The 25,815-nt window shown below is 41.8% G+C and overlaps 3 protein-coding genes and 1 long non-coding RNA gene across 5 annotated transcripts; 2 read left to right on the top strand and 2 right to left on the bottom strand.

Annotated features, from left to right (window-relative positions):
• Positions 1 to 108: 108 nt before the first annotated feature.
• C8H1orf112 (chromosome 8 C1orf112 homolog) lies at positions 109 to 16,079 on the bottom strand. Of its 2 annotated transcripts, XM_008495774.2 has the most exons (24): positions 15,849 to 16,079; positions 15,296 to 15,335; positions 14,955 to 15,043; positions 14,549 to 14,653; positions 13,892 to 14,032; positions 12,955 to 13,117; positions 12,518 to 12,602; positions 11,855 to 11,993; positions 11,310 to 11,390; positions 10,364 to 10,428; positions 8,847 to 8,995; positions 8,083 to 8,191; positions 7,424 to 7,610; positions 6,853 to 6,935; positions 6,424 to 6,475; positions 6,023 to 6,112; positions 5,195 to 5,380; positions 4,050 to 4,172; positions 3,385 to 3,480; positions 2,828 to 2,941; positions 2,301 to 2,405; positions 1,914 to 1,994; positions 1,073 to 1,186; positions 109 to 779 (listed from the first exon to the last, which is right to left on the bottom strand). In XM_008495774.2, exons 1-24 carry the CDS (start codon positions 15,945 to 15,947, stop codon positions 594 to 596), a joined length of 2,682 nt encoding a protein of 893 aa, XP_008493996.2. In that variant the 5' UTR covers positions 15,948 to 16,079; the 3' UTR covers positions 109 to 593. The 2 variants fall into 2 exon arrangements, with proteins under 2 accessions (XP_008493996.2, XP_030310922.1); XM_030455062.1 differs by lacking the exons at positions 14,549 to 14,653; positions 14,955 to 15,043; positions 15,296 to 15,335; positions 15,849 to 16,079 and having other exon boundaries at positions 6,853 to 6,932; positions 13,892 to 13,966.
• A 1,022-nt stretch (positions 16,080 to 17,101) lies between these two features.
• Positions 17,102 to 18,271, top strand: METTL18 (methyltransferase like 18). Its single transcript, XM_008495781.2, has one exon. The coding sequence runs from the start codon at positions 17,102 to 17,104 to the stop codon at positions 18,062 to 18,064; it is 963 nt and encodes a 320-aa protein (XP_008494003.1). The 3' UTR covers positions 18,065 to 18,271.
• Positions 18,272 to 21,806: 3,535 nt separating this feature from the next.
• Positions 21,807 to 24,240, bottom strand: LOC103530230 (14 kDa phosphohistidine phosphatase). Its single transcript, XM_008495773.2, has 3 exons — positions 23,930 to 24,240; positions 23,396 to 23,520; positions 21,807 to 21,993 (listed from the first exon to the last, which is right to left on the bottom strand). The coding sequence occupies exons 1-3, from the start codon at positions 24,057 to 24,059 to the stop codon at positions 21,901 to 21,903; spliced, it is 348 nt and encodes a 115-aa protein (XP_008493995.1). The 5' UTR covers positions 24,060 to 24,240; the 3' UTR covers positions 21,807 to 21,900.
• On the top strand, positions 24,240 to 25,577 carry LOC115598645. The gene is made up of 3 exons (XR_003987800.1): positions 24,240 to 24,342; positions 24,456 to 24,581; positions 25,551 to 25,577. It is a non-coding gene; the product is annotated as an uncharacterized LOC115598645 (long non-coding RNA).
• Positions 25,578 to 25,815: the final 238 nt, after the last annotated feature.

Genomic DNA, 25,815 nt, shown 5'->3' with positions numbered 1-25,815 from the left:
GAGGTGCTAGGAGCCATGCAGTGAAGGATCACTGAACACAAACTCTTTAAGCACTGCATTTTCTGCTCTTAACTGTGACCAATAAAGATTATTTTTAAAGACGACCCTAGCATGGAGTGGAACCAGCAGCAGAGGTATGTCCATAGAACAGTAGAGAGCCTTAAACTGTTATTTGTGATTGTATTTAAAAATTAAGATAAAAACACCTGCTGCCTGGTCAGCTGTACATGGCAGGAACACAGGTAACTGCTGCAACAGATTCAAACATCTCAGTGTACAAAATTCAATCTTATGAAAACTTTATAGTCATAGAGGAGCTTAGAAGAGCAAGCTGTACATTGACAGTATACAAAATTATATCTCAGAGGCACCAGAGTGTCCATTAAAAGGTATTAAAAGTCCTTCCAGCCAGTTATGAAAGACAAGCCAGCATCTCCCCCCTCAGTTCCTTTTGCCACATACATTACCAGCAGTACAGCAGGAGCTGGGCCCTGTGTCACAGGTTTGTTCTTCAGCAGTCATGGTCCAAAGGCCTCTCTTCCCTCAGGACAGGGGGCTGGGCTGTTTATTGTCTCTAAAAGCTGGGGAGCACCTTACCGTACGGTGTCTCTGAGGCTGGCTATGGCTTTATGGAGAGCCTCCAGTTTCACTCCAAGCCAGGCAGGGGCTGAGCCTTTCCCAAGCAGCAGCTTCACAGCCTCCACTGCTCCCTCCATTGTGCCTACAGCTGCCTTGTACTGCTCCTCAGAGGGGGGGTGACAGGCTCGTTTGGCCAGAGGCTGCAGATTGAAGTAAACATGAGACATCATTTGTAATGCTCCATAAAAGTGATCAGTTTTCATCCAAATGCAAGCAAACCCTTTGAGGGAGGAGAGCTTTAAGAGATTCCCCCCTTGTAAGAGTTCTTGCTGGCAGGCAGAGCACTCAGCCATAATATTAAGGAGCAGGAGTGCAAGGGACCTTTATTTTGTGAAACCTAGAGGGCAGTGAGACCTTAAATGTCTTTAGATACCTCCCAGAAATTGACAGAAATTGACAACAGTGCCCATGAAGTTAAATGAAGTGCACATACCTCTCCTGGTGACTCCACTTCTCCTGTCATTTTCAGAAACTGTGCACTGCAGGTGAGACTTTCTTGTTTCATGCGCTGCTTTCGTGCTCCTGCTGTCTCTTCCACTTGCCTTCTCTAAGGAGAAAGTCCCAGGAGAGGTAACCAAACCACAAAGGCAGTACCACCCTCCATGGGCTCAGTTTGTGTACCAGAACAAGGAGGGAGAGATCTTAACCTGCAGTTCAAACTTCATTTCTCACACCATCACTCTGCTGCTCAGAAGAGTGTTATCTGGTACTTCAGTGCACCCTCACTGGCAGCTATCAGCTCTGCTGTTAATTACCTGCTTGTCAAAAACTGCTCTTCTAGACAGCCCTGCCTTAGGTCACAGCATGATAATCATCCCCTCTCTCTGACTCTCTGTGTTCTGCATGAATAGTCATCTGCCCTTAAGGGAATTCTTTTTTTTCTAACATTCAGAAAGGACTCTGATGTTTCATGCACGTTCGTTTAACTTTCAGAAACTCATCCAAGAGAAGGAAATCCCACAGATGGAATGATTAAATCCTTGTCTTAAACAGATAACTTATCTGCCTACAGCAGTAACTGTGCAATTTAATAACTTCTTTTGTTCAAGGAGGGAAAAGCAGAGCATTCACACTAAAGTCAGAAGTACTGCAAGAGCAGTGAGCACAGTTAATGCTGCTGATTTAAAGCAAGCAGAGGAACTCAACTGGTTCCCAGCTAACAGAACAATTTATTTTAAACTTAGTTGCCATACAGATGTAGATATAGATGGTGGAAGGATTATAGATTTGTATGAAATTAACTAAGAAAGCAGCAAAATGGTTCAGCCACATACCTTAGCCAAAAAGCTAACAACTTTGTTCTTAGTTTCTTCAGAATTCAGGCACTGAGGAACAACATCTTCATGGCTTGTTTCCTGTTAAAAATGTTGAGTAATAATTGCTTAGTACATGGATATTAACAAAGGAATAGACAGAGTTAAACACATTTGATGCATCCCTTCCTTGTTGCAACCTATACTTAATTTTCCTTCACTTACAGCTCCTAAAATGCACTTGTCACTGCATTAGCCCCTCCCTACTTTTGATGTGCAATACCATCTGTGATTCTGAGAGATTCTGAGAATGGTCAGTGAAGAGCAGCAAACATGTTAAGATAGAAGAGTTTCTGTACCTCAGAAGTTACCAGAGCTAAATCCCCACACCCAGAGTTCTGTGCTCACCTCAGCAAACCGGGTGAACGCCTCCAGTGCGTGCTGGTGAATCAGCCAGGTCTGGTCAGCTAGCAGAGAAGCAAACAAACAGGACAGCTGGGGGACAACTTCCCTCTGGAAGAGGAACAGGTATCTGTCAGCTCCAGAGTTAGTTGTGTCTCTCACTTCCAGGATTTAATAGTTAAAGAATTGCTCTCAGGTCAAGGGACAGGTTTGTGACGTGCGACTTTCTGCCCTTTCTGGCAAAAAAAAACCCAGCCCTGTAAAGGAGGTGATTTGTTGTGTTCTTTCATCTTGGACACTCAACTATCAGTCATTTCTGACTGGTGAGAAGCAACAGGCAAATGAATAAACCAAGCATCTTACAAGCATTCAGAATATCAATGAAAAATCAAACTGCCACAGACCTTAGGTCTCTTAAGATGCCTGTGTCATGGCACTCCTGTATGTAGGTGATGGACTTGATCCTTGAAATAAGCAGCAGGTTTTCATCAGCAGACTGAAGGTTGTATCAGCACGGCCACAGCTGTGCTTACCTGTGCTTCCTGTGGTATAAACACCTTTCCCATGGAAGAGAGAAAATCCACTGTTGCCATGCGAAGGTGATCTGGGGGCTCCAGCTGGAGGAGGGAAGACTGGAGTGCAAACACCTGCAGAGAGCAAAGCTCCATCAGGCAGGATGCAGAGGAACCTCTGCTGCCTCATCCTGAAGTCTGAGGACAGTAATTCTGGAAAACCAGGCTGAAAACAAAAGGAGGCTTGCTACAGCTCCAGTAAAACTGGCTACTGGATACAGCTGCAGTGTGCATCTTAGAAATAAGCATATCCATCCATCTCAGCTACCTTCAAGTAATGGGATTCTCAAAAGCAGTCTTAATCAAAATGGTTATTTGTTTTTTTATGTATTTGGTTTGAAGACCTGGAAATCAGTCAAGGAAGAAATAAAATCAGGATCCATGATGAATAAAATCAGGATCCTCCAAGAGAAGCCCAGACCAGGAAATAATCCATTTGATATTTCAATTAATCACAAAGAACTTGGTTTTCATCAAGATAATCATTTGTAAGAAGGTTTGGGTTGTTTTTTTTTTACCTGATTGATCAGTTGAGCATCTAATGCTTGGATGAAAAATTGCAGGAGGTGAAGTAATAAACAGAGTGTCTGCTGGAGACATGGCTCCTCTGAGACCTTCAACAGATCACAACAAAGCAACACTGCATTTTAGTTTACAAGATAAGCACATACAAAAGAATTTAAAGTTACAGTGGTGTTCCAAAATTCTCAGCCTAACAGCACACACACAAAACAACATACTGTAAGCAGCAGAAAACCAAACCAGTCACATCAGTATTTCTAGGTAGATGTATTTTACAAGAGACTTTTTTTTAAATTAATATTTCTTATTCCCCATCTTCTTCCACCCAGTAAAATAAGCAGGTAAAGGTTAACTGAACTATTTCTTTTCACTTATCAGTTGCTAAATGCCTTCACAGCATGGCTGAGATAGGAAGAGACCTCTGAAGGATACATTTGTTGGCTCTTCTTCACTCTCACTGTGTACATAACATTCAGGAAAATTGTAACTCTGCTTCCCAGAGCACCTGACTGCCTAACACAGGAGCCAGATGGGCAGCACAGTTACACTGTGCTTTACAGAAATTGTCCAATCCATTAAAACAACTTCCTGACAAACACAGCCTCTCAACAAAGATGTTGAGATGTCCAGATCTCACCACTGGAGCAGAGAATTTTCTTACCTGCTTAGCCTGGAGAGAAGTCCAGAACTGACCTAGCACTCCCAAGAGAGATGCCCCAAGTTCTGCCTCCAGAGTGTCACCAGCAGAACTGCAGACAGCCAGCAGGACAGAAAGGGCAGTGTTCTAGGAGGAAAAAAGTGTAAGAAAGACCAAAAAAAAAAATCCTAAATGTAAAACAAGCCAACTCCCCAAGCTTGTGTTACAAATCTGAAATGACACCAGATGACAAGGAGCCCAGTGTGCTGTGTCAGCAGTACAAGTACAGCTAATCCACCAGGATACTGGCCAGTAAATCTTCCAAAGCCAGAAAATCATCCATCACTTCTGTGGCTTTCACATGGTGCTCCAGTCAGGAGCTGCACTGGCAGATGAAAGCTGGCAGCAGAAACTTCACGTGGAAGTCTCTGGTTTCTCACACTCCTCTCCTTTGCCAAGAAGATCTGTGAGCACCTTTCAGCTTTGATGCCTCATAAAAACAGCCACGACTTCAAAACTTAGGAGGAATTGTGTGATACAGGATATTTCAGGAATTCTAGAGAAAAATACTTCTCACCCAGAGCAAACAACAACTGGGATAACTAATAAACCACGACCTCCACTCTCATCACCCTAGGAGGCTCCTACAGTGCTATGTGCTAGAAGAAAATACTATCATGAGGATTCTTACTCAGTTAAGCATGGAAAAAAAAGCTGTGCAGTGCACAGAAAAGCAGAATTCATAGAATCATAGAACTGGCTGGGTTGGAAGGGACCTCAGAGATCATCAAGTCCAACCCTTGATCCACTCCCGCTGCAGTTCCCAGCCCATGGCACTCAGTGCCACATCCAGGCTCTTTGGAAAGATCTCCAGACACGGAGAATCCACTACTTCCCTGGGCAGCCCATTCCAATGCCTGATCACCCTCTCCAGAAAGAAATTCTTTCCAATCTCCAACCTAAACCTCCCCTGGCACAACTTGAGACCCTGCCCTCTTGTCTTGCTGAGAGTTGCCTGGGAAAAGAGCCCAACCCCCCCCTGGCTCCAACCTCCTTTCAGGGAGTTGGAAAGAGTGATGAGGTCTCCCCTGAGCCTCCTCTTTTCCAGGCTGAAATTGAGGTGACAGCAACAGAATTTTAGCAAAGAGAAGAAGCCAAGTCTCCTTTACCACAGGTGGGAGCTCTCCCAAAGCACGCCTGCTCTTCAGCCACCGGCGGCACGGCGCCAGCCCCGCCAGGCAGAGCTGAGAGAGCACTCGTGTCCTGAGATCAGGGCTCAGGGCCCTGAGGGACACGTGCTGCCACACAGCCAGGTTCTCCTCCTCTTCTGGAAGGAACTTGTGAACAAATTCCACCTGCAGAACAAAAGTTAACAGGAACTAAGCAGACCAGACACAATCTGATAACCTGGCAGAAAGCCGAGGAACCAAAATGCTCTACGAGTTTGCTTCAGAATGAACGCATGGAAAAAAAGGTGTAGAAACTTTAATTCAGACAAAATTCAACTTTTTATATAAAAAAACTTATTAAACTGGCATTTAACTTGTCATGCATAGGACATCAGGATGATTAAGCAACTTCAGCTGCTTGAAAGAGTGGCCTAGCAGGCAGAAGAACAAGCTTCAGCCTCTCTGAGGTGTAGAGAGAGGCAGTGACAGGAAAGGACACTCTGCATCTGATGACATGAGAGCACATCAGCACCAGTCACAGTGCAAAGACAGGACATGCAGTGCCAGCAGGTCAGGGAGATGTGCAATCTTCATATTTAGTCAAAAATAATTAAAAAAAAAAAGGACTTCATTGCCAAGGCAGTATGTGCCCTTGTTGTATTGAAGAGAATGTCTGCAGAGCTCAGGATCCAAGCACAACACCAACTGCAGCAAGAAAGCACTCAACATCCCACTATTCCTGAGGAACTGAAAGAGGGTTTTTAACACAGCCTATTTCCTTAAATCTCTTAAAAATTTAAAGACAGAAGATGCTGGTGCTATACTTGCCTGGTGATCTGGAGCCATCAAGAAGAGCATACGCCTCAGCAGAACACCCAAGGCAGAGACCTGGTAACAGTCACTGGGCCAAAACTTGATCTGAATTAGGAAAAAAGGGAATGCATTCAATTAATGTGCTCAGCAATGTCCTAAGACATTGTTTGTTACATGGGATCACAGCAGTAACACTGAATAAACCAATGCAGGACCTCTTGGAAATGATAGGAATAATGCTTTATATTTTCCAAGTACTGCTTGTGCTAATTAACAACACAATCTGAAGAAACAACACTATCTCAATTGTGGATTTGGAAAAAGATGAAACTGATGTCTTTACTCATTTAGAAAGTTTGCCAGCAGAACTAGGATTAAAACTGGTACCAAACTGCAGACATTCATGTGCTTCTTACCAAGTGAGCAATCACACCAACATGGTGAGCACAGAGCTCAGCTGTTCCATACCTGGAATGTGAGAGAGAAAGAGAGAGACATCTGTGAGTCTGTAATTCCTACTCTTTTACAGACTGTTATAAATCCTGTCAGTGAGATGGCCATTTCCTGAAACATATTTAAACTTTATATGCACAGACACAACTTACTTGAGAGAACTATTCCACAAACCAATTCCTAAATAACAGAAGAGGGATGTTCCTCTTACTTGCATGACTGTAAAAATGGCTACACCATTTCTGCTCCTGTTTTCAAAGTACACTCTGTAACCTGAAGAGAACCCAATTCTCAGACAATCTTTTCTTTAAAAAAAAAGTCTCTCTGAAGGAATCATGCACAACAACAGAACTAAATGGATCAGTGGAAATCCTGCTTGTCCTGAGTCTTACCGGGCAAGGAAGCACCAGGAGTCCATTGCTAGAAGAGCTGTAACCATGCTAGAACCCAGCACAGCATCCAGCAGAGCATGCTCCTGAGCAGGAAACACAGGTCAGTTCACACACAGACAGACTCCAGGCCTGGTATTACTTCTACTCAACTAATTAGCATAGAACCTAATAAGATTTTCAGCTTATTAAATTTAAAATGTTTTAAGAACTCATTTTCATCCTCTGTATTCAGCTACACCATCAAGCAAGCAGTTAGACCTTTAGCTTTGCAGGTTTTGAATGTACACATACATTCCTTTCAATGGGCTGAGGATCCTCCACTGGTCACAACAAGTCAAGAGATCCATCTCTTCTTCACAAGGCAGCTTTAATATTTTTGGGGGTTTTTTTAAACCAACATATTACCAGTTTTCTTGCCAGCAAACTCTAGTCTGGTAACTGTATCACAGCTCCTTTCCACAGAACCACTTCCAACCTGAGGAATCTCTTCAGAGCTACCTCATTAGAAACAACTCATTCTTTTTTTAAATAGTACCTCTGCATCACAACAGCAGAAAAATAAAAATCTTACCAGCTGAGGAAAGTGGGATGGGAGTGTGGAAGCAATGAAGGAGCAGAGGTGGACACAGACATAGTGATACAGGGTGATGGGAACTGCTGGCTGTCCTGTACTCAGCACCTCTGGCAAATAAACAGGGAGAGACAGCTCACCAGAACACTGCTGGAAACTGAAGAAGAGAGCTGAGAACAAAGACAAGCTGCAAGGATAAAGAAAGAGAAAAAAGAAACCTGCTTCAGTTAAATATGCAAACCCCAAATGCCACAGACTACATTTTTACTACAGACTGGAAATGGTGGCATTCATTTCAGTGCTTTTACACTAGGGTGATGCTCTTGACTACTTTCCTCTTTGACAAAGTCAGGTAATTATTAGAGGCTTCAGGCATAAAAATGCAAGATTTTAACTTAGTGAAGGATCAACAAACAATACACACATTGCACTTATCATGGAAGCAGCCTGAATACCATTAATTTCCTGGAAAAACAGGTATCTCTGTGCCCTTCACTCTCAAAGCACTAAACCTCAGATCCTCAGCATAAGGATGTAGAACTATGGAGTCTCACATATTTTATTACCCAGTTGTGAGGGAAACCCAAGCAGCTGAGCCCCTCTGCTCATCCAGACTGATCACTGTGGAGATGAATTATGAGTGGAGACATTTTGAGTACCTTTTTCCTCTGTTCCAAAGACTCTGAACTTCTTCTGACTGAGAGGGCAGCTTATCCATGATGGTAATCAGGATGAGACACTGGGGCAGCTGCTGCTCAGGTGGGAGACCTGCAAAGGACTTTTTTTTTTTAAGATATGATGCTAATTGTCCTGGTAATTATATCATGTGTGTAAATTGGCTTTTAAGAAGTGAGAAACAACAAGCAGACTCATGAAACATAAAAGTTCCCAGTAAAACAGTTAAAAAAAAATTAAAAAATCACAGGCACAGCTGGGGAAAAAAAAAGGAATGTTTCATCATGAACACTATGTTTGATGTGAGAAATAAACACAATTTCAGGTAAAAGCTAAACAAAACATTCTAATTCTGTCTGAAGTGTCACTGCAACAAAGGAGTTCTAATCTGGGTGCCTCAAGCTTCCAGTCTCCTTGACTGCACTGACTGCCTTCTCCAGCAGAGCAGAAAAATGTCAGCCTGCTTTCAAAGGCTGTGACAAAGTGGACTGAAATGATGCAAAACAGTGGAACTGATTAACCAGATTAATACTGAAGTTCCTGTGAGTCATTCAGACAAGAAGCATCCAACTGATATAAAATTCATCAGTTAGTGTGTAACTGATTATCATTGGACCTGCAGAAGAATGAGAGACAAGGAAACCAGTACAGAATATTATTTGTGGGCCAGGAAATCAAGACATGAATCCTGATCCCTCAGAAATGCTTCCATAATACTACAGCAGTGTTAGCTGTATTTTAAACCCACCTAAATTTTCACTTAACACTTGCTCCATAAAAGGGCTAAAGGGAAGAAGCTGGCAGATGAGAGGGTCCAGAGCCACAAGAAAAACCCGGAATACTTCATCCCGATGAACTTCCAAGATCTCTGGAGCATAGAGGCTGGGAGGAAATTTGCTGAGGAGGCACAAAAAAAAATAAATTAAATATTCTTGGTAGCATTTTCAGGAAGATTACTTTTCCAAAGAACTGAAAAAAGGTAAATCCTTGACTTCCTTGTTACTATGAAATAAAAGGCAGCAAAGGGTTTTCCATTGTGGAGTATCTGTTAGTAGATCTGGTCCTTTGGGAGAGTTTCAACTCCACTAAACTGAGCATTACTCTGCAATATTTTACTAAGCATTGAAAGAAAACCTTACAAGCTCACAGAAAAGGCACATAAAATATATAGCACATAGAAGGAGAAATATAAATGACAAAAAAAGTCAAGCAGTAAAAAGCCAAGAAGGCACCTGTGTACACATTGTGACAGTCATAAATGTGACAGCACTAATTTAATGTATGACACTAATAAAAGGGCACCATGGTTTCTCTTAAGGAAAAAAAATCTTGGACAACAAAAGAATACAAAAGTTACACGAGAATAAAAGAAAAGAGATCATGAAATGAAAAGCTTGCAGCTTTTAAAGTGCCTGTAAAAATGCTGTATTCCTATTCTTAAAATCCTGCTCGGTTTTGCTGAGTGAATAGAAGTTTACAACCTCCCACCTGAGGAAGATGTACAGAGTAAGTAAAGTTAGAAGAGGAAACTCATGAAAAACATCCCCTTGATCTTGCAGTGAAACACACAGTGCAGGCATCTTGCCACAGAACCTGATTGCAGTTCCAAGAGGATGACAGAATCAGCTCTCTATTTTAAGTCCACTTTCCCCTGCCCTTCCCCACTATGGTAGAAAATGGAGGAAAACTGCAAGCCACTTGCAGGCTATTATGCTTTGTGAGCATAATGTTTATTTCTGGGGGGAACAGAGAGTCCTTCTGAGCCATTTCAAGAGCTTATAAACACAAGAGTAAAGCTATGAAAAAATTCAGGATCCTCTGATTCTGATCCTCTCAGGAGAAATGTTTCCATACTTTGTCTTAAAGTTGAAACAATCTGTCGAGTTGTTGCTCAGCTTTAGCTCTGTCTAACCTCTTGGTGGTGAGGGCAAATCCTACCTTCAGGAATCCTAACTTTAGGAACAAGACTTTTCAAATGAAATGGCATAAATAGACCCAGTTAAGAAACACTGACATGATCAATGGCAACAAAGTCAGTGGCTTGTCAGTATGGGACATGAGAGCACTGATCAAGGATGGGTTTAAGGTAACTAATACCATGCCAAGATTTCCAATTTATTAAAAATATTTTTTAGATGTACATAAAAAAAAAAAAGGAACAACTCTAGAACAGGAACTGTATTTTTATATCTCAAAATGTTAGGAATTCAATATGGAGGTGTTATAAAGATACTGTAAATAATCACTTCTCTGTACTTCACTTACCTGTATATCTGAAGAAAGAGCTGATGTAACTGAGAGCATGAATCAGAGAAGAAAGAAAGAAACTCCTGCAGAAGGAATAATACATACTATTAATTCTGAATGGTACTTTTAATATAAAATTTATTATTAAATAGACCTTCTCTCTGTTCTGCTATACTGCTGTGTCAAGTACTACACAGCAAAAACTGGTTAAATTCTAACAGCCCACAGCACAAAGTAAGGGCAAAGTGAACAATTAAAGTCTTTCTAAGCTTAACTACATTACTTGTATATAGTAGGTAAAAATCAAATTTATTGGCTTATTAAAAAAATATAAGTATGGCTGCAGCAGCCATAGAGACCTGCAAACATCTGAAGTGCTCTCAGTCCATGCTGCAGGGCTGCTTTATCCTGTCAAAATGCTATTTACTTTGTGGAAAAAAACCCAAAATATCCCCCCCAGTTATAGCCCATGGCACAAGGCAGATGCAGAACCAGCATGTCTTGTAATACTGAGAAAAAGCCAACACAGGAACAAAGTGCAAGGGCCAAGGAAGGAGCAGGAAGTTTGTGTCAGAGCTAACAACAGCACACAAGCATTTCTTCTAACTAATGCCACAGTTTTCAGTAGCTGCAGTGAGGAACAGCTCTCCTCTGCTGCATTCTTCCAGGTGAAGATGCTATTGCATTGATCCAAGGCAAAAACTCCTACCAGCTTCTTGGTGACACTGCCTGTCACAGCTTATCATTCTGGTTTGGTTTTCTGTTAAATCACAGCAGGAATCCTGCTTGAGCTTGTGAGCATATAGAGGGGGAAAATGACTTGTAGGTTATGCATGGGTGTTAATCATACCACCCATATGGTACAGTCAGAAATTGGTGAGATACTGTGTGGTACAAAATAACTCCATTACAGAGGCTTAGATTTAATACCAATATATAATTGAAGCATTAAAACTAAACTTACCTTGGTGTAGTGTACAAGGGAATTAGCAAAGAACCTGCACAGCTTGACAGTCTTCTGAAAGAGTCTGAGGTCAGTGCCCTCCTGTCCAAAAAAAAAAAGTAAAAAGCAGTTATAAAACTTTATTGACAGAGTATAAAATAAAAAAGAAAGTCAAGATTGCTGACTATGTTCCAAACTTATTTCAAGCTTGATTCTCTCCAGACTCTGCAGCAATGGTGGAAAGAACTTCAGAAATCTTCAGTATCCCCCAGTGTTTTACAGCACTATTCAGAACTGGAATACTGTCTTTTGATTGACCTTGAGATATCATCAGCTTAGGAAATAAAAAGAAATTCCCATAGAATAGAATGGAAACTTATTTTCAGGACATCCTCAGTCTGAACAAAGTTATGGGCCTCACTTTCATGTGGCAGTTTGCCTATCACATAAACTGAAAAAAACAACCAACCAAAAAGAAAAAAACAGATCACTCCAAGCAATGTAACACAGCACAAAGAATTTATCCTTCTCAAGTCCAACAGCAGCTTCTGGAGACTTTAACTTACCTGTATCTCTGATATTTTCATTTGCTCAGCCAGTTGCAAACAGGATTGAAAAGAAAGAAGAGTGTCCTTGCACAGGCTGTCAAGGATGTCCCTGTGTTTCAGATGGCACTGCAGCAGAGAGTGATGCTTCAGGCTCTGCCTAACAGACAGGAATTTAATCAGGTATTTAATTGTCAGAAGTGATCACACTATGAATTCATACAAATAATTAATTCTTCTTTTTAGGCTTTTATACAATACTAATTGATACAATATCAAAATCAGGGATTTAGGATGAGCAACCTTCTTCATATCCATAGCCAGAGGAGAGGCAGGACAGCAGCAGCAGGCAGCACAGCTCAGGCCACAGACACTGACAAAACTGCAGGTCAGACCTCTGGGATTATTTTTTCAGACAATGGGGTTTAAAATTTTCTTCTGTATTTTAATACAAGAAGTCAAGGTTCTAGTACTTTTTTCACATATGATTTCTAGCTGTCTTCAGTGATGAAATAGCTAATTTAAAAAATAAATATCTAAATTTTCTTACTAGCTAAATAGCTTAATTGAATAATCTGATTGCAATTTAATTTGAAACTCTGAATCTAAAGCTATGAAAATGCTGGTTATTTAATGTTAACAGTCTGGGTTTATTACAATAAAACTCAATGTTGAATGACATACTTGATTATGAACTTCCACGTATTAGCATGAAGAGCATGGTCCATGTTGGAAATGACAGAGCAGATCTCCAGCACAGTGTGGATCACTGGGGGTGAAATAATAGCAAAAAGTGAGTTACATCAGATTTGCTGAGTTCACAGCTACACTCCTCTCCCTGGAAAGCAGTCACAAGCACTGAGAGAATACCACCACATGACACTGAATCTGGAAAAGAGCTCAGTGCTTGGGAGCTGCCCCTTTCCCTCACAATGTGCCCCACCTGACAGAGAAAGTTGCAGGTGGATAAGTGGAAAAATATCAAGATTCAAAATGCTGCTTTTAGAAAAGCTGGCCAGGACAGTAGGAACTCAGCATGCTCAGAACCCTCTTCTAAAAACTCACATTCTCTATAGAAAAGAAAGACTGAACAGGACTAAAAGCATTAGATCCACACATACCTGACACCATATCTGTGATGTTCTCTTCAGCAGAAGCAGAGTCCAAAGAAATCCTATCAAGTAGTTCCATCAGCTGTTTCTGAAGACAGTAAGTTTCCTTGAACATAGCTTGCAAGAGGTCAGAAATCAAGTGCAGATGCCCACAGTACACTGATTCACTATCCTGTAGAAACAGAGAAGGGAAGGTTTAGAAAAAGAGATGAGAAACCACAGCCTGATTTTTCACATGCTGAAAACACCCAGAGCTTTCTTATACATTTCACAAAAAAAGCAAGGCACAGACTTACCTACTTTAAGTATAATATACAGCCAGATCTGTATCTTCTGTTACAGCCCCCTGTTTATTAACACTGTTCACCTCCAGCCTCATCAACAATTAATGAAGTCTGCCTGGCTCTAGTGAGCTTAGTGGGCTTGGGATTAAGACTGGATGCAAAAGTTAAAAAGTTAAAAGTGAAGCCTGACCAAAAGCTGCTGTGTCCTTAAAATAACCTTGTTTTATTTTCACTGCTGTAGGGGGAATTACTGTTGCATCTGAAAATGCAGATCTGAAGCTGGAATGCATTACTCATCATAAACATGAAGACCCTGATCACAACTTTGGAACTTGAATGGAAACAAGGTAAGTGGCACCATTTTGATAACTATTTGTAGCTCTGGAAATACCACAGCTATCAGAAGTGCACAGATTTCACAGAGAGCCTGGCCTGGTAAATCAGATGTTCAGTTGGCATTGGGTGCCAAGTATGGAAACAGCACAATCTGTGCCTCTCCCTACCACGTCACATTTGCTTGCAAAACAGTGAAAAATCACCTCTGTGCAATCTACATTTAAGTGTTTAAAATATAACTTGAGAACAATATTGCTTCAAAATAGGATCTCCTTACATAAAAGCCAGCCAGAATGAGAATGCTCCTCCTGGCAGCCAAGACCTACCTTGCAGTGTGTAAATGTGCTCTTTATGACATGAAGAACAGAGGCCGGGAGGGTGCGGATCCTCTCCAGAGCCACACACTCCTGCAGGGTGCAGACATAGCGCACACAGCCAGTCAGAGCTTCCAGCAGCTGCACCAGAGTCTTAGAGAAAGAATAAACAACAAGATAATATTTTTTTTCACACCTGCAATAGCTTCAAAAGCACCTTTTCTCACCTGAATTGCACCTCTGTTTTTCTGGCATTTAAACTTCACTGCTATTTGTAGAAGTTTGTTAAAGATCAGTGAAGCTCCTTAAATAGTATCAAGCAATTCAGACCTCTTTGATACCATATTCTCTTTGAAAGTTCCATATTTCCTTTGACTACTGTTTTTTATTTAAAAAAAAATAAACTCTGAATTAAGTAACTGTATAAATAGATGCCAGATCCACTCTTTAAGTATGGAGAATCACATTCCAATCGTGTTAATTCTGAGAAGCATCACACACTAAGTGTACTCAAATCAATCACAAAACTTGAACAACTGCAGAAGATCAAACTACATTTTAAGCAGCCAGATAGTAGCCAACAAAAATATTCTGTAACTGCTTAATTATTTAAGTACACCCAAGGAATAATATAATAATTTCTTCAACCACTTATATCACGGGACTTGCCTGCAGGAGATTCCTTACAGTGCTGCATAACTCTGTATTCTGACTGCTTAATCCTTTGGCCTCACTGGATAATTCATACATCAAGTTATCAAATAACTGTAGAGTCTGTCAGAACAAAACAAAAACATTTTGTTTATAAACACACACACACACAAATACTAACACCATTCTGTATCTGCTTGTTTGCTTGCCAGGGAGTCCTGGGCTACTGAGTTAACTCAGGGGAAAATAACACTTTCTAGCATTTGTATCATAAAGCATGATACACCAAGAAGCAAAAACCATCTCACAGTATTGAGAGTTCTCAAGTTTTCTATCCACAGCAGTAATTATATCATGAGACCTCAAAAAAGGTTTTTAGTTCTGGAATGACTGAAAACTTGAGATTTAATTGAAGTTGTCATACCTTAGGTAATACTTTTGAGAAAAAAGCTTGCTCCAAATCTGCAAGGCTGATGTGGGGCAAAAACATTTCAGTCAGGATCCTCAGAACACCTGCAAAGCAAAACATTTATAAAACGTTAGAGAAAAACAGTGTATGATTGTCACAAATATGGAAAAAGGACAAGCACAGCTTCTCTAAGGGCTTTTACAAAGTTTATTCAACATGCAGTTAGTGTAACATGCAAGGTCCAGCAGGATGGCTGAGGACAGTGAAAGTGATTAGTTTTAAGTGTTTAAAATAGTGCAGAATTTATAATGCAGCTGCAGTTAAGAGTCCTTGGGAATTTCTTGGTCACTACTTACGAATGTGCTCGGCCCAGTCTTCAGACTCTTGATACATAGAGTAAAAGCGTTAAAGAAACCCAGACTCGTTCTGCCCTAAAAGTCATCTTTTGAACAATCTGCAGAGAGAGGTCCAAGTGGTTTCTGCCGGGCTATGTCCCATGTACGCCTAACTAAAATCAGCAGTGATGCTCCCTCAGCCACACCTCGGTACCCAGTATCAGCATCAGTATTTCCACGGTGAATGTCAGAGCAAGTCTGAGGGGGCAGGTGAGGGAAGGCTGCATCTACAGTGATAACTAACCACACTCTGGGTTTTTCTGGTTGCTATTTTTTTTTTTTCCGTAAATCTTTTTAATTTCGGTGAAGGGCTGTACTTATTTCCTCTGAAAATCCCGTCACTCAGCCTTTCTCTCCTGCGCTCATCGCTTACAAAGCCCGCACCGCTCTCCTTCCCACAGGCGGCGGGAGGCTGAGGGACGGAACACCCCTCAGGAACACCCCCCACAACACCCCCTCCATCCCGGGCTGCCTCCCCACAGCCACCCAGCAGCCCAACCGCGGTGAAGGATATCAGGAGCCGGGGTAGGACGGCGGGCATCTCCCGGCGGCAGAGATCCCCGTCCCAGCCGCCCAGCTCCCGCAGGAGCAGCTCAGGATCAGTCTGGGACATGGCGCTCACTCCCCTCACCTCAGGGGAGCCTGAGGCGGGAAGAGTTTTCCGCAGCGCTCCCAGCAGCCTCGGCGGGCGCGGGGGTTGCTGGGGGAGCGGAAGGAACCGAGGTTTGGACCGGGGTCGGTACCGGCTGGGTAAAGCGGCTCCGGTTCTGTATGCTACAGCCGGGGTGCGGGGAAGGGAAGCCGGCCCCCCCGCTGCCTCTCTGAGCGCTGCTTTCGCGTCGCTTGGCGGGAAAGGTGAGTTTTTGTCCGAGAAAGTAGTTTCCCTGGGTTTACCTCCATTGTGTGGGAGGTGCGGTCACTCGGAACGCTGTTTTGTTGTGTGTTTTTTTTCTAAGGAATTTAAATATTTAGAAAAGTGACTTGCGAAATTAAAGTTGGGATGCTACAATTATTGGGATGCGCCTCGTCCCCTGTGAGGAGGGACTGAGGTACAGGGGGAAAAGGAGGCTGAGGAAAAGGGAGACCTTTTCACCTTTACGAATACCTCAGAGGAGGTTGTGGTGAGAGTGTGGGTTGGTCTCTTCTCACTGGTGACAGAAGACAAAGGGAAATGGCTTCAAGTTGCATCGGGGGAGATTTAGTTTGGACATCAGGAGAAACTTCTTCACAGGAAGGGTGGTTAAGCACTGGAACAGGCTCCCCAGGGAGGTGGTTGAGTCTCCTCCATCCCTGAATGTGTTTAAAAATCTCCTGGATGTGGTGCCTGGGGACACGGTTTAGTGGTGGTCTCTGGGAACAGAGGAATAGCACTAGGATGAGGCTGGACTTGATGATCTTGAAGGTCTTTTCCACCCTGAACAGTTCTGTGATTAGACAGGTTGCTTGTGCTGGTATGTGGCAGTTCAATGACACATAAGGTATTTACTCTTATTTCCAGAAGTAATTCACCTGACTCTTTGGCAAAACGTCAGAAATTCTACCTGCAACATGCTCTTCCCCATGGCTGTAACTACATAAAAACGTTATCTATTTAAAAAAAAAGAAACAAGCAAAACATATCATTGTACTAGTATGTTCTTAGAATTCTGAGTGTTTCTGGCTGTAATAAATTAAGCTTTTTAAATTTCATTTATTGAGGGAAAAAAAACCCCAACAAAAAAACAACCAAACAAAAAAACAACCAAACAAAAACTCCTATTCCTGAAAATGGATTTTCGATTTAATTTTGTTATTGATGAAAAGGAGGACAATGAACCAGACACTCATGATAAGCTGGACTTAAAGCACCAAGAGGAGACACCAGCAAAGCAAAAGGTATCTTTTAAAGCTGCCAAGGAGCACGAGATGCCTGAAGATCTCAACAAAATATTGGAAAACAAAGCCATAGAAACAGTATCAGGCCTGTATTACATCAACATGCCTCTGGTGGAAATCTCCTGTCTGGATGGTGCAGACAGGGAAGGCATCGTGTCCAAAAGTGTTTCCTCTCACTCCGATCTCATCCCAGGAGTCTATGAGGGAGGACTGAAAATCTGGGAATGCACCTTTGATCTCATCGACTACTTTTCCGAGGCTGAAATACAATTTACCAACAAGACTGTGTTGGATCTTGGCTGTGGGGCTGGACTGCTGGGAATAGTTGCTTTAAGGGGCGAGGCTGCAAAAGTCCATTTTCAGGACTACAACAGCACTGTGATTGAGGAAATAACTTTACCTAGCCTGGTGGCTAACTGCACTGAATGCAGTAAGATGGGCAGTGGAGACAACAGGAAAACTGGCACACCTCCTTCAAAGAGGCCCAAGAAAGTGAAGTGTTTACCTGATGCACTCACCAAGTGCAGATTCTTTTCTGGAGAGTGGTCTGAAGTCAGCCAGCTCCTGTTAAGCAGCAACAAAGGCTTTTCAAAGTACGATTTAATTCTCACATCCGAGACAATCTATAATCCTGACTACTACAGTGCTTTGCATGATACACTGGCTCAGCTCTTGGATAAAAATGGCCGTGTGTATTTGGCAAGCAAAATACATTATTTTGGAGTTGGTGGTGGCATCCACCTCTTTGAGAAATTCGTGGAAGAGAGAAATGTGTTTAGGTCCAGCATAGTTAAAACAATCGATAAAGGACTGAAGCGATGCATTATGGAAATGGTCTTTAAAGATTCCAGCTAAAACTCAAGCACTGGTCCTCCAAAAACATCTGAAAGATGAAACATTTTAATACTTTTATCTCGTTGGTTTGTCCTCTGCTGAGTTACTGTGGCCTGGAAAATTAAAGCAGCTTTTTACTCGTTATTGAAATGTTTGACAAATTATGATCTCTGACTAGCAGTGAAGGACTCTTCTGATTCTGCATATTAAAAACTGCTTAAACTACCATCTCTTTATGCCATTTCATTGTCACCTTATGTTTTAAAAAACAAAGCAAGTCACTGTCCCCAGTCCCCCTCTCCCATTCTTTGGCAGTACCAGAACTTAAGTCACAGGAGCAGCTCCTGAGGGCAGTTTTACCTTCCTAGCCCAGTGCAGAAGTTCTCAAGCTCCAAGCTTCAACTGCAGCAGCAGATTTCTCAGTCACTGCTTTGCCACCAGGGGGAGATACAATTGTATTTATTCCTCACGTTCTGCTCACGATCTCTGGCATCTTCGTGATGTTTCCATGGGTAATGCACACATGACTTTTATCCAAGCCTATGGAAAAAGTACCAGAGAATATTTAATAGTGCAGTCTGTGAATTTTCACGTGCAGATTCTGACAGATCACACAGAACATTTCAGGAAGTAATTGGAAAGAGCCATGTTGGTTTTAATAAAGATGATTCCTGTTTTAGAAGTTGAGTTGAAAAAAGATTCTACACAAGACCAGTTCCTTAAACCAACTAACCAATAAGCCTATAAATAACTGCAGTAAACTTGGTACAAGGACAGTCATCTGAGGGGATGGAAAGAAACTTATGACAGCAGTGACCTAAATCACTTTTAATTATTGCATCGAGTTCCTGTCATTGAAAGCTACGACAGCAGCAAGCCTCCTATTTTGGCCTTGTTGCTATGACAACAGTCATAGAGGATTTCCTCTACTTCACAGAAGAGCCTTAACAACTGCTGTTGCTTCAAAATCACTTGTGAGTAGACTATTTTAATGAGAAACTTTGGAAACTACTGACGTTGCCCTTTTATAGGAGAGAGAGGGACAAAACTCAGTCAGTTGTGCCATGACTCTGGTGGCACTTCAGAGTATTTTTGCATCAACTCCATAATTTACTCGTTGTAGACAATGGCTGACTACAGACTGAGGAACAACATTAGGTTCAGCTTTGGCAGATTAAATAAAGTACTGATAAGTAAAGTAAACTGTTAAGTAAAGTACTGTGGTTAGGAACAAGAAACTCATGTTTTTCTGATGACTATAAAAGGCACTTAATCTCCTACCGTAGTGCTTCCTCTTGAAAATAATCCACAAACTCCCTGTCCTGAGTTTAACACACTACTCCTTTACACAGCATCCTCATTTTGTTGTTGGATTGCTCAAACAGCTCTGCTTTCATGCAAATACAGAACCAGATTTTTTAGGACTTTGAAGACTGCTGGAGCTGCAATCACAGTGATAAAACACTTGCAAACCAGGAAACCCCCCACAATAATGAAGTTCCATTCCAGAATTCAAGATGAGGATTAACAGAAGATGTTTTTCTCAGGTAAAATCAGCAAAATTAGCATTGGGATTTCCAGTTGCAGATGAATTCTTTACTGTTTATAATAGCAATCTGTGCTGAATGGAAGCAGACTTCAGCTTTAGGGTTTGGTTGCTTTGCTGATCTTGCTGTGTTAAGACTTTCTCCACCTGCCATATTATCACCACATTAGTGAGCAGTTTCCTGCTTCTCTTCATGACCTGGGATTAAAAAAAATTCTCACTCACTTATAATACTTGTACATATTACTTAATAGCTAGAGAAATTAGCATTTCCTCCATGACATTGCACTAGAAAATATCAGAGAATTGAGAGCATCCTCAAAGTATTTTTGCAATGCCCTCACAATTGCCCTTCTGCAATAAACCCTTACCATCAAACTCTCTATATCTTGTGTGAAGAAACAAAGGTAGAGATTAGCTGGTGAGTCAGTTTATTAGCTCTTCCAAATCATCACCACTTTCCACCCCCCAGTCCCTTCCCCCCACGTGAGAAAGTCATCAGAGTAAGAAATCCGGTCTAAACGAGGGCTTTCCCGTAAGTATTGTGGAGAGAAACATTAAAATTGGTCATAAAACAACTCAGGAAACTAAATTATAAAGCTTGTTTGTTTCAACGGGTGCTCTGCTGAACTGATGACTTCCCTTTGAAGACTATTTGCTAGTTTTGGGAAGTGAGGCTGTTGAAAACCCAGCTCTGTATCCTGGCACAGAGTCAACAGCATCTGTTACAGTTATTTTACTCAAGCTTAGGGGAAAAAAATTCGTGAGGAAAATTGTGGGAAGAGCCCAGTTTGCAAATTATTGACTCGTATGCTATTCTTGGTTAACAGGTACAGAGGCATTTAGTCATATTCTGGAATAAAAATCTTGTTAAGAAATAAACCTGCAGTCAGTGTTACCAAGGCATTGAAAGTGGTGCAGCCAAATGATGACTGCATAAGGACAGTATAAAGAGAAGCACAAACAGATGCAAAAGCTCACAGAGGCACCAGAGGGGAGAGTGCAGGCTGTGTGTAAGGGAAAGCAGGTGCAAACCAAGAGACCTGCAGGCATCGGGTTCAAGAGGTCCTGCGCTCAGGTGATAACTGGGATGGAGATTCCAGAAATGGACTGGGAAGGTTTGAGGATGAGAAGAAATCCCTCTCTGCCCCATCAAAGGTACAGGAGGGTGACAAGATGGATAATGACTGTAGTAAGGCAGTTAACAGCTGGAGTTTTTGTGATAGGAACTGGGCTTGAGAATTTCAGATTTTATCCTCTTTGTACTTCAAGAGTCATGTGCACACTGAAAAGAGAAAGCCACCTCCAGCTGCTGGTAAGTGCAGTGAGTAAATGCACTGAAGAGGGAAGAACTAGGATTTATCTACAAATACATCTTCAAGACTGCAAGTCAGCAATGTAAAACATAAAAAAAAAAGGTACAGCCTTAAAATCCACAAAAGCATTCAAGAGAAGACTAGCAGGAAAGAAAAAAAAAAAAGGAAAATTGTAGCAAGTTACTTCACACCAAGTGAAGGGCAATATCCTGCCACAACAGGAGAAAACAGGTGCCTTAAGTTTATTCACACTGCCTAGGTGTACTGGTTCTGGTTGGAAGGTTGCTAGCTACATGATAATTATTGCCATTAGAAAAAGAAAAAAAAATGGGAAAAAACATCATTATACTCACAGGGAACAAAAGGAGTACAGGGGAACCAGAATAAAACCAAGAAGTGTCAGTATTTAGCATTGCAGCCAGCCAGCTATGGGAAGGAATCTTACAGGAACACAAACAGGAAAACAGATCATTACTTGTGTGAAACACAAAACACTGAATTTTTAATGCCATGGAGTAATTTGAAGATTTAGGTAACTGATGAAGAACTGCAACAGTCAACCCTTCCCCTCCTGGTTTTAGTAAATGAGGGTAAGAAAGCTTAAAAGTCTAAAGAACACTGGAAAACAAAAGAAACAGAAAACACTATGGTCAAAAGGCCAGGGGACAGGTTTGGTCCTGTGGGATAAGTGGTAAAATCCTGACGTATCCTAAGATGTATCAGTGAAACAGGACTGGATGAAAACCAACTGGAGGGAAGATGATGTGGGAAAGTTTAAATAGATACCACGTCAAAAGAAAAGAGAAAAAGCTTAGAACTGCAGCTTCTGCACAAAGGAATGATCTAAAAAATGAGGTGGTCAGTAATTCCCAGGAAAGTTACAGAGTCCAGTTACTTCAGCTTTATGGCAATGTACATAGAAGATACTTTATTTATCAACGTACAGCTCAGAGGTACCAGTTTTGAGCTGCTTGTGGTGTTCATAGGTGGCAGGTTTACTTCTTGTCATCTGACCATGTAATTTCATAATCTGTATACGTTTTTTTCAGTATCTCTACAGTCACTGAGTGATCTGCTTTCCCATAGCCCTGCAAGAAAGAACAAGTGCTTGTGAGATACAGTCTGCAGAACCAGAGTTCTTGTCACAAGTTAACCAGTTATGATGTAATACTTAAGTAATTCACACAGAAATCAAATACAGGTTCTAGGAAGTTAATCACAGTATTGGGGTTGGGTTTTCTATTGTCCTCTCCAATTCCCCCACCATAATTTGTGGGAAATAAAGTAATAGAGGATGTACTTTTCACATCTTGATTTTTTTCCAGCAGAAAACTTGTTTTAAAATAGTCCCAACCTCTCTGCTACCATATTTATTGAATGCTCTTTTCCACAGAGGTTGCACTGACCCACTTGAATAGATATGAGTGTAAAACCAACCAACTTGTCTCAGCTGAAAGAAAAGGGAGCAAGAAGCCACATGTGTGAACATGTGAATACTATTCTAGCCAGTAAGTAAAACATTTAAGTATGTGGTTTCTTTATTTGCAATCTTCCCTCATCTGGTAATGGCATAATCTTAATGTGTCTGTGTTCTTCAGCCACTCCAAACCAGGCAAAGTCTGATGATCCCTGTGATTTTTAGCTCTCATCTAAATCACTGATCACAATATTACTCTTTCACTGAAATTTGAGTGTTGTGGTAGAAGGTGCCTTTCCTTTATTGTCTGACATGACTTAAGTTATCTTCTTATTTCAGAACTACAAATTTTTCCCAGTCAGAAAGCCTTTACTGCACAGCAGTGTGGTCTACAAATAAAAGCTTGCTATATACAAGTGACTTTCCAGTAATATTTCATGTGAAACATTTAACTTATAAAACTGAAAAAGAGCTCAAGAGGGCATTATCAAAATATGTTCTCTTAATCATCATTGACCCTGCCCCAAGAGAAACAGCTTAAATAAACCAACATTTAAAGTGCACAGGTTAAAATTACTGATGCATTATAACATGCAAGCTTCTAAAAAATACCAGATAATGTAGTTATGTCAGAAATACCACAGGTTTATACTGGCAGTTGTAAAGCAACAGACCTACAGATCACTCTCTCTTTGGTCACTACTCTGAAGACCCCACCTTCAAATTAAGCACCCACTTCAAATTAAGTTAATCAGTACCATGCAGCTACTGATGGGCTATTTCTGCTCTGAGAGTAAGACAAAAAGATTCTGAGTCAAGAGATGCAAACTTCTGTGTTCGGTCTTGATTATAACTTAATGCAGAATAATATCAGCATTATCTAATTAATTTTGCTTTGGTCTCCCACTTTTAAAAATAGTATTTTTTTTTAAATCTGTTTCACAAGAGTTTTCCAGTTAATGTTTATCTACATTGTGCTTCAAATCGTTAGCTTTCAGCCACCATACCAGAACACAAAACACCCAGAACATCAGAGACAAAAGGATTTGATGGAATACAAGAGATGAACTTACTGTAGAGAGCCCAAATACCCTAATTTTTTTGTCTTTGCTGTTATGGTCAATTTTCCCTCCTCCAAGGCACTTGCACTCGTATCCCAGCTTTTCCATCTCTGGATTTACTTTTTCAAAGATGTGATCTGCACAAGAAGAATAGTTAGAGCCTAGTTAGAAGAAAAAGAGTTAGAACACACACTGGACATCTGCTCCTCTAAGATCTCCGGGATATTTTCCTCTCATTTTCCTCCCATTCCCTTCTGCCATCTGCCCGGGGGAGGTTTCCCATGATAGCCGCAGAACACCTGCATTTAAGGCTGCCTGTTTCAGTGGTTTTTACTTCCTTAACACATCTCCTTGTCCTAAACGAGGTTTATCAGGTTTGGAAATAAAAAAGGAAGGGGGAGAAAGGGAGCTTGAGCTGACCCCAGACACCCCGGGCCGGGAGTCCGCCTCACAACACCCTGAGGGACGCTGCCGGAGGGCGGGGGGGGGACACCCCTTTGGCGATCATTTCTCCCCCAATTCCCGCCTCGCACTGCCGTCACCCACTGTGAAACTCGGCTGCTTTGGTTCCCCGGACGATATCCCGTTTCTCTTCGCTTCCCGGGCGCTGCAGGCGCACCAGGATATACTTGAAAGTGCCCTCGGGGTCGATCTCCACGTCCTTCACCGCCGCCATGCCGTGAGGTAACGCAGCGGCGGGCGGGAAGGCGCCGCTTGCGCAGCCGCCGTGGTAGCTCCGCGGCGCTGGGTGAGGGGAGCTCCCGGTGCGGGGTGTTCCCGGGGAGAGTGGGGGTCCGACCCCTGTCCCCTCAGCTTCCCGGGCTCTGAAAGGAGGTTGGAGTGCCACGAAGAACCTTCAGTCCGCCCCCCATGGCCACGGGTCCCTTCCTCCGTTCGTCCTCTCCCCTGTGAGGGCCTTGCAGTGGGCACCCACCCGCGCCCAGCGGGGCTGTGGGAGGGTAAGGAGGGAAAAGGGTCATGGGCTGAATGCCCCCAGGTGCCTTCTGTGGGGTGCACTTTACAGGTGTTAAATAAGAGATGGGCGTTTAATCTCCTTTTCACCATATTTTAGGGGTTCTGTTTGAGGAGTGAGGAGAGCTCCACACGGGTTGGTCATGGAGTCACCCACCCAGAACGATGGAGTCCAGCGTTCTGCTGGAAACAGGGCCTGGGACACTTGGAGGAAGAAAAAGAAGTGGTAAAAGCAAGCAAAATCTTGTATTGAGTGGCCGTGCAAAAGAAAAAAGTCACAAAAAAGCCCAAACCCATTCACGTTAAAAAAACTAGGGTTTTTTCTCAAAGTTTTAGAGTATTTCCACAAATGAGTTTTAAGAGCCTTGTTTCTCGGTGCTGTATTAGCACTTTCAACAGAACTGTTTTGTTAATTGCTGACTTGAAATTCTCCATCTATATTTTAAAGTATAGAAGTGTTTGAATACAGTGTACTGTATAAAACCAATAAAACAGGAAGATTGCCTCTCAAATACAGCATTTAGGGGTGCTTAACAAGATAAATGCAATATTTATATTTGAATTTGTTTTGTCATTTATGATATTGCAAATGATGACAATTGCAAACAACTAAAGTTGTTTTCTGAACTACCTTATTAGCTATCAAAGACCTTAATTTAAAAATTGTAATACTCTGGAATTCCAGCTACTATTGTTAGTTACCTTTTTGGATACAGAGTTAACACTGTCACTATCACTGGGAGAATGACAATACTCCCAGCAAGATGAACTACAGTCATGAGAAGGGTTTTAAGTAGAAACCTAGCCCACCATCTCAGTTATTCTGGATTTTCCAAGGCAGGGAAGGAAAGTGATAAAATCTGTGTCTGGATGAAATGCTCTTTGGGACCATAATAGGGCTGAGGGAGTCTTGTGGGGTTGAGGTGATTACTTGAACTTGCTTTCTCCAGCAGTAAAGGCCTGGAGGGTTATTGTAGTGTTAGTTTTTGAAGTTTCAAGCAATCTAGAAAAGTTGTGGGCTCTTAAAATTGCTTATTCCTTGGTTATTGTGTCTACTGATTTATCCTAATATCTGGTGTTCTTACTTATCCCATCCTCACACGATTGTTAAGCTGTAATAGCTGTAGCATGAAGAAGATTTTATGGAGCTTGCTTGTTTGAATGAACCTTCCCTTTTTATTTTTAACTGGAATAGGAGATTTCATTTCCTTAAGCACAGAAGTCTGTGTGCCCATGGCTGTGGAAAACTTCATTGCTTCATTTCATTTATGAGGCACGGAAGGAACTAGCAACAATGGTAGAACTCTGATGAGCAAGGACAAAGATGGCAGAGGAAATACTTATGGCATACCTCAGGCAGAAGTTAAACTTTAAAGGAATTTGTTCTCAACAAGAAGAGGCATCTGGCTTGACCTGACATGAGCAGGTAAGTTAGTGACCCAGTAATGGGCAAAGTAGAA

The sequence above is a fragment of the Calypte anna genome, chromosome 8 (assembly GCF_003957555.1).
Source record: "Calypte anna isolate BGI_N300 chromosome 8, bCalAnn1_v1.p, whole genome shotgun sequence".
Taxonomy (NCBI): domain Eukaryota; kingdom Metazoa; phylum Chordata; class Aves; order Apodiformes; family Trochilidae; genus Calypte; species Calypte anna.
The sequence above is the reverse complement of the archived record's forward strand: the minus strand, read 5'-3'. Positions and strand labels throughout refer to the sequence as shown.